The sequence below is a fragment of the Trachurus japonicus genome, chromosome 19, assembly GCF_045865225.1.
Source record: "Trachurus japonicus isolate A0001 chromosome 19, Traja_1.0".
In the NCBI taxonomy this organism is placed as follows: Eukaryota; Metazoa; Chordata; class Actinopteri; order Carangiformes; family Carangidae; genus Trachurus; species Trachurus japonicus.
Genome location: NC_140925.1, coordinates 14,841,901 through 14,855,355, shown reverse-complemented (window position 1 = coordinate 14,855,355; position 13,455 = coordinate 14,841,901). Strand labels below are relative to the sequence as shown.

At 41.7% G+C, this 13,455-nt stretch overlaps 1 protein-coding gene across 1 annotated transcript; it reads right to left on the bottom strand.

The window, feature by feature from the left end:
- Positions 1 to 9,907: 9,907 nt before the first annotated feature.
- LOC146967616 (uncharacterized) lies at positions 9,908 to 11,297 on the bottom strand. Its single transcript, XM_085761338.1, has 5 exons — positions 11,042 to 11,297; positions 10,745 to 10,879; positions 10,549 to 10,641; positions 10,339 to 10,467; positions 9,908 to 10,224 (listed from the first exon to the last, which is right to left on the bottom strand). Exons 1-5 carry the CDS (start codon positions 11,289 to 11,291, stop codon positions 9,941 to 9,943), a joined length of 891 nt encoding a protein of 296 aa, XP_085617464.1. The 5' UTR covers positions 11,292 to 11,297; the 3' UTR covers positions 9,908 to 9,940.
- Between the last annotated feature and the right edge of the window lie 2,158 nt (positions 11,298 to 13,455).

Here is a 13,455-nt window from a genome sequence, read left to right as displayed (position 1 = left end):
TATATCATCCTCATGGTGCACAGTGACTCACTTTTGTGCATGCACATTAAATTTAGATGTATTACTTTTGCATACACTTTTATCCAGAGTGACTTACAATCAAAGGACAACTCCTCCAACCTGAAGACCCATGGGGCTTCTCCTGAAATGGCACCACAACCAGACCTCACTTACAATAGACAACTCACAGTACTCGGAAGTTGCTGTGGAACGCTCACTGAGTGGCAAAAAGACGAGTGGCAGAGCCGCCAATGCTTTTTTCTCTGAGCCCATACAAGTCTGATATGTCTAACTTTGTTAGCCTGTAAAGCATGCATGACCTAACAGAGCTGAAAAAAAATATTGAGGATACGTCTTACCTTGACAGAGCCAATAGCTGATTAATTGTCCCTCATTCACAATCTACTGCCTGTGTTTTGGTTCAGTGCAATGCGCTGGTGTTTCTCAGTGGGGGGAACAGAGACCTTTCTACTGCAGATATTATACTTAATAGTCATTTGTACCTCATACAGCCCCACTTCAAAAAAGCTGAACTATCCTTTTAAGCCTCAATAAAATACAGAAAGTTGAATTGCATAAAGAATCAGCTGCAGAACCTGTGAACAATGTTATCATGCTTATGGAGACTGACTCACAGTTGGAGCCGGACTCAGGTGGGTGTCTGTATGTTGTATAAAACAGGACAGCAAGATTGAACTACGTTGCAAATTAACAAATTATATGTTTGGTTTTGCTCTAATTTTTAATATTGCCTTTTGTTGTAAAGTGACCATTGTTTATGGATGATACTCTCCATATTTGTCCCAAAGAGACATAACACCCAGTGCAAATTCCCTGTGTTACCCATTACATTCAGCACATTGAACTTCAAACAAGAAAATCCCAAACACTCTATGATTGAAGACCTTAATTTCATGTGGATTTATTTTCAATTGCACAGCAATTGATTGAATTTGCAGGAAAAATATTACCATTTTAAATGCTGGTGTAATTTGGCCAATGGCCATCATTTTGGTTGAACGTGTTAGCATGGTAATATGCTAATTAGCACCAAGAGCATGCTGTCAGGGAGAGTTGAGAAGCAATTCTGGTAGAGTGACTGCAACTTCACTTCATTTCCCTCCCCATAAAAACAATTATTACAATGCAGAATACAATTTAAAACAATAACCCCTCAAGATACAGTACTTTTGATCTGACCTCAAGGATGCCCGAGGGACTCCAAAAAAAATGAATCATTTTATTTTCAGTGTAATTCCATCCATAAGTAATGCAATGATAGCCTATATAGCTATTATGTCACAAAAGGAAAAATGTGGGTTTTTTGGGATTCCTTTTGTAAGTTTAGGTGTCTCTGATTTGAAGAAAAAGTTTGAACAACAATGGTTCAGAAAAGATGTGAATCAGTAATTATCCCATATGTGATTGGGAAGTCAACAGCTTTTTGTTGTGGTACAGGCCATGGGACCTGAATCATGCATAGTACATCCATGCCAATAGCCCTGCATTATACAATACACACAATAATAGTGGAGTTATCACACTTAGATCAGACTTCACCAATCCAGAGAGCCCTGTCCACTGTTTTGCATTGGTATTCATTGTGCCTTCAAAACCCCTTAAGAATTTTATTGAGAATGTCCACAGGCCATATTCCCATTTCACAGTGAAGGAGCAGACAGCTTTCATGAGAGCATGCATCAGACAGTCTTTTGTGTCTCCATCAGTCACCAGGAAGCCAGCAGTGTCTGTCGAACCACTTAATAACCTCTACAGGAACGCTAAGCCTGCCCATTCCTCAGCCTGACACCTTAACAGCGGCCTAAATTGGGACTGCATGATCTGTTAACTCATAATACTTTGTCCAGAGGAAGGCTGGCCCCGTACCTCCACCGTCTCATGAATTACATCGTGATCAAAATGGAAGCGGAGCAGAGTGGCTGGAGCTCGGTGACAGAACAGCGTGGGTCCGACACAGCCATCACTGCTGTTAAAATGACTGCTACCATATATATAGCTCATGTTAGCTTCTTATAGCTGTGCAGGTCAGTGGGAGATTGTGTCTTTGTTGGTTCGGGTGAGAGGCAGTAGTGTTTATATTAGAGGGTGACCTGTCAGGCTCGGGTCGGGTTCAGACAAAGATTTATGATGTTTGGGTTTGCTTTGGTCACATCAGTGTCATCAGAGTAAAGAAGCAAACTGTGGTCATGGTAACAACAACACCTTTGTGCCTGGGTAACACACAGTCAGGACTTCATCTTCCTAATGCGGGCGATTCAAAGGTTCAGCAACTTGCCCAAGGACACATCAACATGCGGACTGAAGGATCAGACTTAAAATACCGACCTATCAGGATCTTACATAAAAAACAGAATGTCTTCTGGGTTAATTACTACTCAGGTTAGGTACAGATGGAGATATGCATGCTGGGCTGTGCTCTAGTATCTATGCATTCAGCTGTGGCTCAGGAGGAAGGCCACATTGTAAGGCTGTCCACAAATCTGAACACAGGTAGATCCCCTGGTACTCCAGTCCTCAGGTTGAAGTATCCTTGAACAAGATGCCAAAGCCCAGAACTGTCCATGATGTGTCATCAGTGAGAATGTTTCTGTGTTTGTGTTTGTAGAGCAACATTATGTACTGTATAAAAGTGCTGTGTGTATGAGTGTGTGTGTGAAAGCCTTGAGACTAGATAAGTGCTACATAAGTGCAGTCCATTCACCACATGTGCAACAAATTGGTAAAAGCACAAAATATTCACTTTACTAATGAAAGAAAAAACATTATAATGCTGTAGGTGGGTTCAGGCGGCAGCAGATCTAGTTTTACCATCTCACATCTGAGAGACACTGCGAACAAAGAGGGGGAAAAAGCAAATAGAACATGCAGTTGGAATGAAGATGGGTGCAGATATGTGTTTCAGAGACAAGTGTAACGAGTTTATAATCTATTTCAAACACAATTGCTTAATAAATACAGATGGAAATGTCTGGGGACGACTTCAGCATGATGCAGTGACAGATTCTGTGTCAAACTTGTACCAGCCCAGCTGTCTACCACGGGAGGACGACTAGTTCGCCGAGCCCTGTGACAGTTATAGAATTACTGTAGTATGTTTTTGTCATATAATACTTTCATTTTGTTTATGTTCAGTTATACTGCTAGTAGTCCATACTGTAGATCATGAGCATATTAATTCAAGATCCCTGCTAATTGGCTGATTTTTACAGTTAACTCTTACCTTCCATCCTCCCTCCAAACCCCACTGTGCTGTGTGCTGATGAAACCATGGCGCTGTCCATGGTGCTGAAGTGAAAGACACATTTACACAAACTCCTCATCTGTAACTTGAGTCTAAAGCAAATAAAAAGCTCTCAGGTCATTTTAAGAGACGCATTGTAGTCCCTTACTCTTGATCATAAAATTTTGATTATACAAAATATTGGTACAATTTGTTTTGTGCCTCCAAAACCAACTGTACTGCAAAGTGGCCTTTTGTGTTACCAGCAGTGCCAAGTGTGCAGGTTTAAAAGCTTGATTTATGCTCCTGCATCAAGTCGTACCCCCACAGAGCCCTCTGTGGTGCCGCGAACCCCTACACCGTCACCTGATGTTACCTCCAAAAAGTTCTAACTATGTGTAATGTGTCAAGGCCATGCAGACTGCAAGGGCTGTGATTGGTCTGTTCAGAAGGTCATCTCTGACATTAAGATATCCTGGTCTCTCCTTCATGCTAATACGATCATAGTTAAAATGTTCGTTGCAGACTTGTTTACCAAAAACACTCTCTCAACTTTGGTCGCCATTGTTCACTGTGGAAAAACAAAGCAAGAAGATAAATACAAATTTGCAAATGACCCTTTTGATGCAAAACATGATTTTGGATGGGAAAAAAGCATCAATATGAATTGAAAAGCTTTTTCGGTGGTGGGTGGTGGACCTTCCTCATTTTTCTCAGACGTTTGATTAAAGGATGACGGATACAATATCACTGGCTGATGAATCGTGAGCAACATGACGCATAATTTGTGTGCTTGCATTATCCAATGTGAAAAAAAAACTACCCCACTTTCACCCCAGATTTACTCGAAAATTGAATTTTGCACAAAGTTTGGGCTACATCATCTGATAGAGTAATTTTAAGACCCATAGTGGGCTCAAATTCAATTTTCTTTTCTGAATACCTTTAAAAGGCAGATACTGATGTTTTCACTTCATTACAGAGCTAAAATCACAATGAGATTCAGCCCAGCTCTGGGAAAACAAATGGACAAACTCTGTATGAAATTCACAAACACCTCTATCTGTCTAATAACACACGCTGGTTGAATCCCTGGTTCTATTCTAATTGATAAAGCCTTGTTTTATAAACACATGGTAGTCACTGGTGGCCCAGAGTGTGTGTGTGTTTACGACATGGTCTGAATCAACATTAACCCCAGCAGCTCGGTGTCTGCTCGCTCTGGCTGCAGAGCTTCGCTGTGGTTGGGAGGGAGGGAGTTGCATTTACTTGGACCAGTGCACATGAGCTCTGGTGTATTTCGTGGTTTAGAAGCAGCAGGAGTGGGAGGTGGATATTAGCAGTCAGAATAGTGGTAGGGCATGCTCTGCAAACAAACAAACACTGTACATAATGAATCAAGGCTCTAACACACCAAACAGAGAGACATGTAAGTAAAGAAATGCTAAAGCTAAGTCTGAGCGCACACACACACACACACACGCACACACACACACACACAGTAGATCCAGACCTGACTGTAACCCTGATTATACATTAATCATCATCCTCTCTGTTGTAGCGTTGTCTCAGTTTTCACCGCTCGTACCTGATGATACTTCATCCTCTGCTATTTCCAGTCTTCATCTCATTAGCCTATTCCACAGCCATCGTGAGACTCTGTGACAGAGCACATTCATCTCCAACCTCAACCACTCACCCCAGCTGCACCCACTTAAAAGCCCCCCCTTTTCGCTCCCATGTAGGCTACATGATCCGCAGACAAAGAGCCGCATGTATTGCGTTGCCTGCTGTGTCATGTTATCCTCTCATCTGCTCTTAACCACGCTGATCAGGCGCTGGCAGTTGCGGTCTGTGTCGCTGTTGCATCAGATTATTCTGCATTAAATCCACTCTCTGGCTGTGTCCTATTACTTTTTCAGAGGATAAGGTTAGAGGGCGTCTGCTGGCTGAATGGAGATATCATACTCTGTCAGAGTTAAAACAGAATATCGTATCTCTGCTTTAGCCTCTGTCCTCCACTCTGTTTATCTGCCTTTCTTCTATGATAGGAGTTTAATAAATATATATTTGTTGTATTCCTGTTGGACTCTCCTGTGTTTACTTGTTAAACACTTTGTAAACTCTGTATTTATTATGATTTAATAAGGATGGATGCATAAATAAGATGAAGACCCTTTGAAGATTTGACATGATGCACCGTTTATGACTCCTGTTTACATGGAATCAAGAAGCCAAGCGACTTCTAGAAATCTGTTTGAGCAGGAAATCAGGCAAAACACTGTAGCAGCCTGGTTACTGGATGTAATTGAGCTGTGCAGACAGACTTATAGAAGCTGACAGGGGCTGTGCAGAGTTATGCTTAGTTTAAGTCAGATTTCTAACACTGAATTCTTCACATCATATCTCATCTTTCCCTGCATCCTGCAGCTCTGTCGTATACTTTCCCTATAATCTTTGTTATGCACAGACTAACATCAGTATGTGACACCTCTGTCCATGCACATTTTATTTGGTCTGGGCTTTTCATCAGTTTGGGATGGACTCATTGGTTCTACTGAAGAGGAATATTAGAGCTCCAGCAACAATTTTACGCTGCGTGATGCTTTCAGCAGCTTTACTGGCTTTAGAAAGTCATTGTGGTGAATGGACTGCACTTATGTGGTGCTTTTCAAGTGGTAGATACCACTCAAAGGGCCACATCCACCCATTCATAGATCACTGATGGAACTGCAATCATGTACAAATTTGACGTTCAGCATTTTACCCAACAACACTACAGCACCAGTAAAATGGAAGGAGAGATATTATGCCCCTTTTCCACAAATTAAAATAGTTCCCAGGTGTCTTAAAGACATGTCTGTGACATGCTGCGGTCAAAATACCCCAAGGATCAAACATCACAGCTCTTTTCATCCTTGCGAAACAGCCCTGTTCAGAACGGCTGGTTTCAGTGCCTGTCCCTTTAAATGCAAATGAACCACTGCTTGCCCCGCCCCACCCCTTCTACCGGTACCAGGTAGGGGTGGTATTATGCAAATTTGAAACTAATTACATCGTTGTCAGACAACAGTTCGTAAAACCATATTGATTTTAACCTAGGGAGCCTGAAAATTACAGATTTTTTTTGTCAATTCTCACATTTTGGGGGCCGGGAGGCAAGACAAACAACCAAATATAAGTTAAAGAGCAGCAACGTAGGTAATAAATGGATGAATGTCATTCTGGTCCTTCGGCAACATCTTCTGTGGCAGTTTTTGCCATGATCTGTCTTGACCATTTAGGTCACTCAACAAAATTGTTTCTTGCTAAATGAACACATTTTACTTAGGTGGAAATTACTTTCAGAATTTTATTACATTCACCAAGCAAGTTATTTACACTTTGGTATATATGGCTTTTAATCACACCAAATTGCACAAAAATGAAAAATATGTGACAAACTGTTATCCGTCTTAATTTATTCTTGTCTTTACTTCTTTATATAAAGCCCGCCTTTTTATTTATTTTTTATTTAACGGATAAATAAGGACCAGAGCCTCCATTATAGTGTAAAAAAAATAAAAATAATGTGTGATGATACACATTTATCTTTAAAATCCACAGCAGCTGCTGTGAAAGAGCCAGTAAGTTTACTCTATTACATTTTATTCATTAACAGACATCTCTTTAATGGATGATAATGCTAGAATCCCTCTGTTTGTTACATTAAACTTTTAAAAATGTATTCCGCTCTAATCTGTTGAATCCAAACACAACAGAACTCATGTTTATTGATAAACCTGTGTTTTTAGCATGTAATGCCTCTGAAGCTTCACACAAACACGGGGTAAATGTTCTAAGCAGCACCATCCTCCCGTCCACAGAGAAGAGAACAGGGGTTTTACTGAGCTGAGGATGAGTCCACAGTGTAGAGCAGTGATGACTGATTCATCATACAAGTGCTAAGGTTAGAGATGAGCCTCGGGTAACAAATTAATATCCAACCAGGTTTCTCATCTTTTTCTCCTGAAGTAAACCTCTGCAATGAAGCAGCGGTGGTACGATCTTTGATATGGACTGTCAGAAAGTGAATGTCAGAAGAAGTCAGAGAGAAACTCTGGGTTTGTTGAAGAAAACCTGTCCCCTGAGTAGGCTAGGTCTGCAAAATAAGTTTCCACCTCAGGTTTAACAACACACGCCCCCGCTCATGCTACACCTCCTGTGTGGCCTTTGTGTTAGAGTTAAAGGCAAGGACTCAACCCACCACTCACAGTGAGGGCTTTTTTCAGGACTCTCCTCTCGAGCAAAGGCTCAGTACACAGGTGAATAATACAAGGCAGACTGGTCCTGGGGCATGATGGTCATACACACCAAACTAAGTCCAACACTGGCCACAGAGGATGAGGATGAACTGGCATAAACAGGCCATACAGGTAAAGAAGAAGTGGGTAGATATAAATATGTAATGTTGGTCGTACACTACTTTTTATAATGCATTATGGGATACATTCAGCTATAATCCATTATTGTATTGTATTGTATTGTATAATCTTTCCCACTTTACATCTGGACAACATAACAACCCCCCCATAGAATGGACTATAGTGGGGGAATAGTGAGTGACAAAGCCAGAGTGACAGGAATTACAGAGGAACAGGAAGTGAATCTCACACGAGAGGTAGAGCTGATGTTATCAAAGTAAGACATCAGTTGTATATGTGACCGATGTTGTTCTGGCTTTGCCCCGTTTCGTCAAGAGGTCAATGACCACTTGGCAAGTGGATTAACACGTCTTTTATGGGTGAGTGAGTTCAACTTCAGTACTGCTAACCGCCACATGCCGTCATTTCTCCTTAATGGTATACCTCGTGACTGTGACTATACCCGCTGACCTCCGTTAAATATAAATAGGACAAGATGATTGTGTATGCATTTGTTCTGCCATGTAAAAAGAAAAGAAAAGAAAAAACACTAACAACAACAGTCTTTATGTTCCACAGAGAACCTCATACAGTAGAGGTGCATGTTACAAACCATGAACCTAAATGGGCACTGTATAATTGACATTGGGCGTTGGCCTAACATGTGGCATTTAATAACCGCTGGTTCCTTACAACAACTGACTGAGGATCTGGAAATAAGCAAACTGATGTCTAAAACAGAGAAACAGATGGAGGCAGAATGGATTCTGTTAAACTCTAAATCTGGATATAGATGTCATGAAGATTAGAAAAGGCTCAGTCAGGAGGACTCTATCCGTCAGCATGCTTTCTATGCCATCTTCGTCTTGTGTCTTTAAGCTCCACCAGTTCATTCTCAGCTTCATCCAGTTCCTGGTTAGCTGTCAACTGTTAAAAGTGTTCTCTCTCCCTGCTGTCAGTCAGCTGTCACTTCTCTACTGTGAATATTTGAAGACTCACCTCGACCGCTTCACCACCTCACCTGCCTGACCATCTCCATTCAAACCTTCTGATCCGAAGTTCCCCCTCTCGTGAAGATGTTCCCATCCTCAAGCTCCACTTCCCATCACCACCAGCAGTGTCGAGGCTCAGGAGGGAAGCTTCCTCTAATTAGCAGGACCTTAAACCTGTGGACAAAGTTCTGTGGTGATCCACTTCCTGCCGGGCTCAACGTGCCAAATAGGAATTCCTCCTGTTCTCAATCGATTCAATCTTTTATCAAATGTCTCATCCTCTTTCTTATATCCAGGGTCTTGCCGAAAAAAGCACAGAGCATCCTCAGAGACAAACACCACCCAGCTCATGCTCTGTTTCAGTGGCTGGACTCAGGCTACAACCTGAGACACCACAGGCTGGTGAGCGACTGTTACAGGGCTCACCTCCATAAAAGCTTCTTTCCCCATCCACTGTCGGACTAGTGGCACAGGACATTAAAGAGGGATTGAATTACATCAGTCCTTAAAGAGTCCAACACTCAGGAGTTGGCAGGTTAGACTTCATACAACATGACTAAATCTCAACCAAGTTAGATTTAGCTTAAATTGAGGAGGTTTTGTTGTTGTTTTTCACCAAATTAGGTTAACTCAAGAAATATTTTTAAAAATGTATTTTATTCATTTTACATATAACAATTTACATTTAAAATGCACTTGCTTTTTTTCATTTCATGCTTTCATTTCATTATATAAACTTTTGCCACAAGAAATATCCAGAAAAAAGTGCTGCAAAGACATATATTTTACACAAATGTAAAACACAACGGTCCAAAGTCCAAAAACCTAAGAGTCACTGGAGACGCAGAGGAAAAGGGAATATCACATGGACCATGAACCGACCAGAGACATGAAACACAGAGGTTAAATACACAAGGAAACAAGACACAAGTGATGCAATCATACACAGGTGAGGCACATGAGGGAATCAAACAGGCGGGAAACTTAACAGGAAGACAGGAGAAGGACACAGACTTCAAAGTAAAACAGGAAACAGGAACACAACAGGGAATGAAAGACAGACAAACAGGACACAGACCTACAAAACAACACAGGAATTAACTATAGAGGACATGACAGTAAGACAAGACACATGGAATTAAATCAAACAAGACATGGAACACACAAAGGACACAAACCACGACAAAATAAGGTAAAAGCCAGTGTGAAGGAAGCAGGAACTAAAGCTAATTTTATATCAACATACACTGATACACTGCTGCAGTGTGTGCACAGCTATCATATGAAAACGGACTGTTTCCTGCTCACATGGTGAAAAGCAGCTGACCACTGAAGGTGCTATGGCGATATACATCATCATAGATTCTGCAGTTGGCCCGCAGCTGCAAAAACATGACATCTCCTACCTCTAACAGTAGTGTGGCAGCATTAGCAGAACTACCATACGGTCCTGTCTGATGCTCATAGGCAATACAAATATTCTGTCCGTTCTTGACCAGAAAAGCACCTGTAGGATGTGAAGGATGACCATGTTCACCTATGTAGAACTCAAAGCGGTAAACTCCTCTCACTGGGGCGATGAAAAAACCTGTGGGACATTTTTCCAGTGAATATTAGTAGGAAATTCTTTGTTGTAATATATATCAACGAGGTTAAAGTAAAGACAGAAAAAATCAACATAAATATTTATGAACTCCAGTACCTGAGTGTGGGTTGTAGGCATTTCCAATATTTGCAATAACATTTCTGAAAACCAGAGTACTTTGTGTGTTAAATGGTCCCGTAGTTCCTGAGCCTGAAGCCAGCAGAGAGGCAGAGAAGGCCACCTTGACTGATAGAGAAATACACTCAGTTTTAAGTGGGTATTAATTTGCTTGTTGTTATAATGCAGTCTGTTTTCACATGTACAAACCTTTTATCTCTCCCGTCAGAGCATCCACCTGGTTTTCTGTCACATTTGTTTTGGCCTTAATGAGGGTCAGTTCTTCTGACTGTGTTGAAATTACTGAAAAAATTGCTGAAAAAACAAACAAAAGAAAAACACACACATAGTGGCAAGGAATTGATATGACAGTTTTCCTGAAGGTTTGCATTTGACACTAAAAAACATGCATTGTTGAAATAAATGACATGCTTTGTTGAAAATGCCTGGTAAATCAGTTTTAATATACCTTGAACCTGTTGCTTCACTTTTTCCAGACCAGTCTTTTGCAACTCCAATTCTCTCATTTGAGCTGTTAGAGCTGGAGAAAAAAAGACTCAATGTTACAGGCAGATACAGTATTTCCATCCTTTGTGTATAAGCTACTGTGGTGTGTCATTATTATTATTTTTTTCAAAAAAAGGCATAGGTTCCTACTGCCATTATTTGGCTCATTCTCTCACTCCTTGACTTATTACTGTACCTTCGTTGTCTTTCTGTAAGTGCCTGATCTCCACCTTCTGTTCAGCCAACAAGGCGCTCATCTCTCTCAGCACAGCATGGATGTCTCCTAGGCAAATGTGTTGAGGGTCCAAGGTGTTTGCTGGTCTCCTTCCTTGGGATTCAGTTTGCTCTCCCTGTGGAATAATTTCATTGTTGGACCCTTGGACAGTTTGAAGCTCTGCTGTGCAGAGAGAGCAGATCACCAGCAGCAGAAACATTGTCACCTCCATTCTCAGACTGGCAGTCTATGCTTTGTTCTTCTGCACTAATCCCAGCCTTAAGTAGTGGTTTAACCTGATCAATCATTACCAGAAATCTATATTATCAGAAAAAAACCCTGTATTGCTTATTATTACACAACAAGTAATCTATAAAACATGAAAGTGAGTACACAGGAGACACCGGCGATATGGAGTATAAATGAAATAAATCATTACCAGAAGTTGTCATATTTGTGTTGTGACTGGCATCTGTCCTTCATTATCTTAATGATAGTGGAAGGCAGGTAGGGTCCATAGGTAGAATATTGTTAAGAAATTAAATAATAAATAAATAATATTGTTGATAAACCAAGACTTACAGTACAAAGAGAAGTAATAAAAATCATCTCTTTGCTTCCTCAATAAATCTGCTGTTTGAAAAGCAAAATTAAATGCTACAATAAAACACACTGGTAGGCAATCAAGTCATAAAACATATGATATCAGTCTCAGCTGACCTGAGTGACCTTGACAAGTCTAAGCTAAACCAAAAACAAGACTATAATATTCAGTAACATCCAGCGGATAAGGTAACACACTCAGTTCACGGATGGAAATTAGTTTCAGGTGATCTGGTGTAATAAATGTCCTGTGCATTTATGGCACAAGCCCTGGTATACAGATATACAGACATTTTAACATATCTCTTTCACAGGAAACAGTTCCTCGCATATTCCAATCCTCTGTTATAGTGCCAGTCCCCAAGAAAACAAACAGCCATAATGAACGACTTGTGACCCGTGGCACTAACACCTTTGGCCATGAAGTGTCTGGAGGAGCCGGTTTTAATGCACATGAACTCTGTGGTTCCAGACCCCCTTCAGTTTCCATACTGCTCAACCAGATCAGTGGATGATGCAATGGCTCTGGCTCTTCACTTCACCCTGCACCACTGGACAGTGCACAGCTCCTGTTTCTGGATCACAGCTCAGCCTTTAATACAATCAGACCAATGGAGCTCAGTGTGAAGCTGGCAGACCTGGGAGCACCAACACCCACCTGCAACTGGATCCTGGACTTTCTTACAGATAGGCTACAGGTGGTGAGGATGGGAAAGAAGGTTTCTGATGAGCTCACGGTGAGCACAGGAACCCCACAGGGCTGCTGCCTCAGCCCCAAGCTTCAGGGCTGGATTAGCACCCCAAGGGCCCCTGGGCACCAGGTCCCAGAGGGCCCTTGTCGCACAGACCGTTGGCATCTCACACATCACCTCCACCCATTACAAACCAGGAAAGTCATTACACTCCACCTTAATTAGACCTATTCACAATTGTGTATATGACGTACCATGTCAAAACCAGACCATAATCACAAACTATTATGTCAAAACTGTCTAGTACAACGAAGGCTTACACAAACAGCAGATCAAATAAACACAACACAACACAACCCACAACATCAACACAATGACCACTAGGGAGCTTACAAGAATGCCATCCTTATAGCCACACAGCACAGCTAAATGCAGCCAACATATGAACTTGACAAACCAACTACAAAATAGCAACATACACACTGAGTCTTTACAATTCTGTGAACTGAAAATAAGCCTGTACAAAAGATAAGATGATCCCTCTTTGCATGCTTCTTTCATTGTTTATAATTGCAGCCCTTGTGAATTCCCGCACTGCCCAGGTCATTGAACGCACCATCGGCTCAGCGCAAGTCATAGATATATCTATGAGCGCAAGTGGCTGAACGAGCTGCTGTGTGTGTGTGTGTGTGTGTGTGTGTGTGTGTGTGTGTGTGTGTGTGTGTGTGTGTGTGTGTGTGTGTGTGTGTGTGTGTGTGTGTGTGTGTGTGTGTGTGTGTGTGTGTGTGTGTGTGTGTGTGTGTGTGTGTGTGCGTGTGTGTGTGCGTGTGTGTGTGTGTGTGTGTGTGTGTGTGTGTGCGCGCGCGGCTCACCTGCTCTCATCACCGCGGAGATGTTGGTCGAGGCCGGGCAGCGGATGGGGTGGTACTGCTCCGCTGCTGCTGGTGCTAGTAGCCTACTGGCATAACTCCGGGTCTATTTCATCCTCCAGTTTGTATTTTTTGTAAAATGATGTGATTCGCGGGACATCTTTCATCACCGCCGCTTCTCTCTCTTGCTTTTCCTCTCTTCTTTTCCTCTTTCCACCGCTCAAAAACTTTT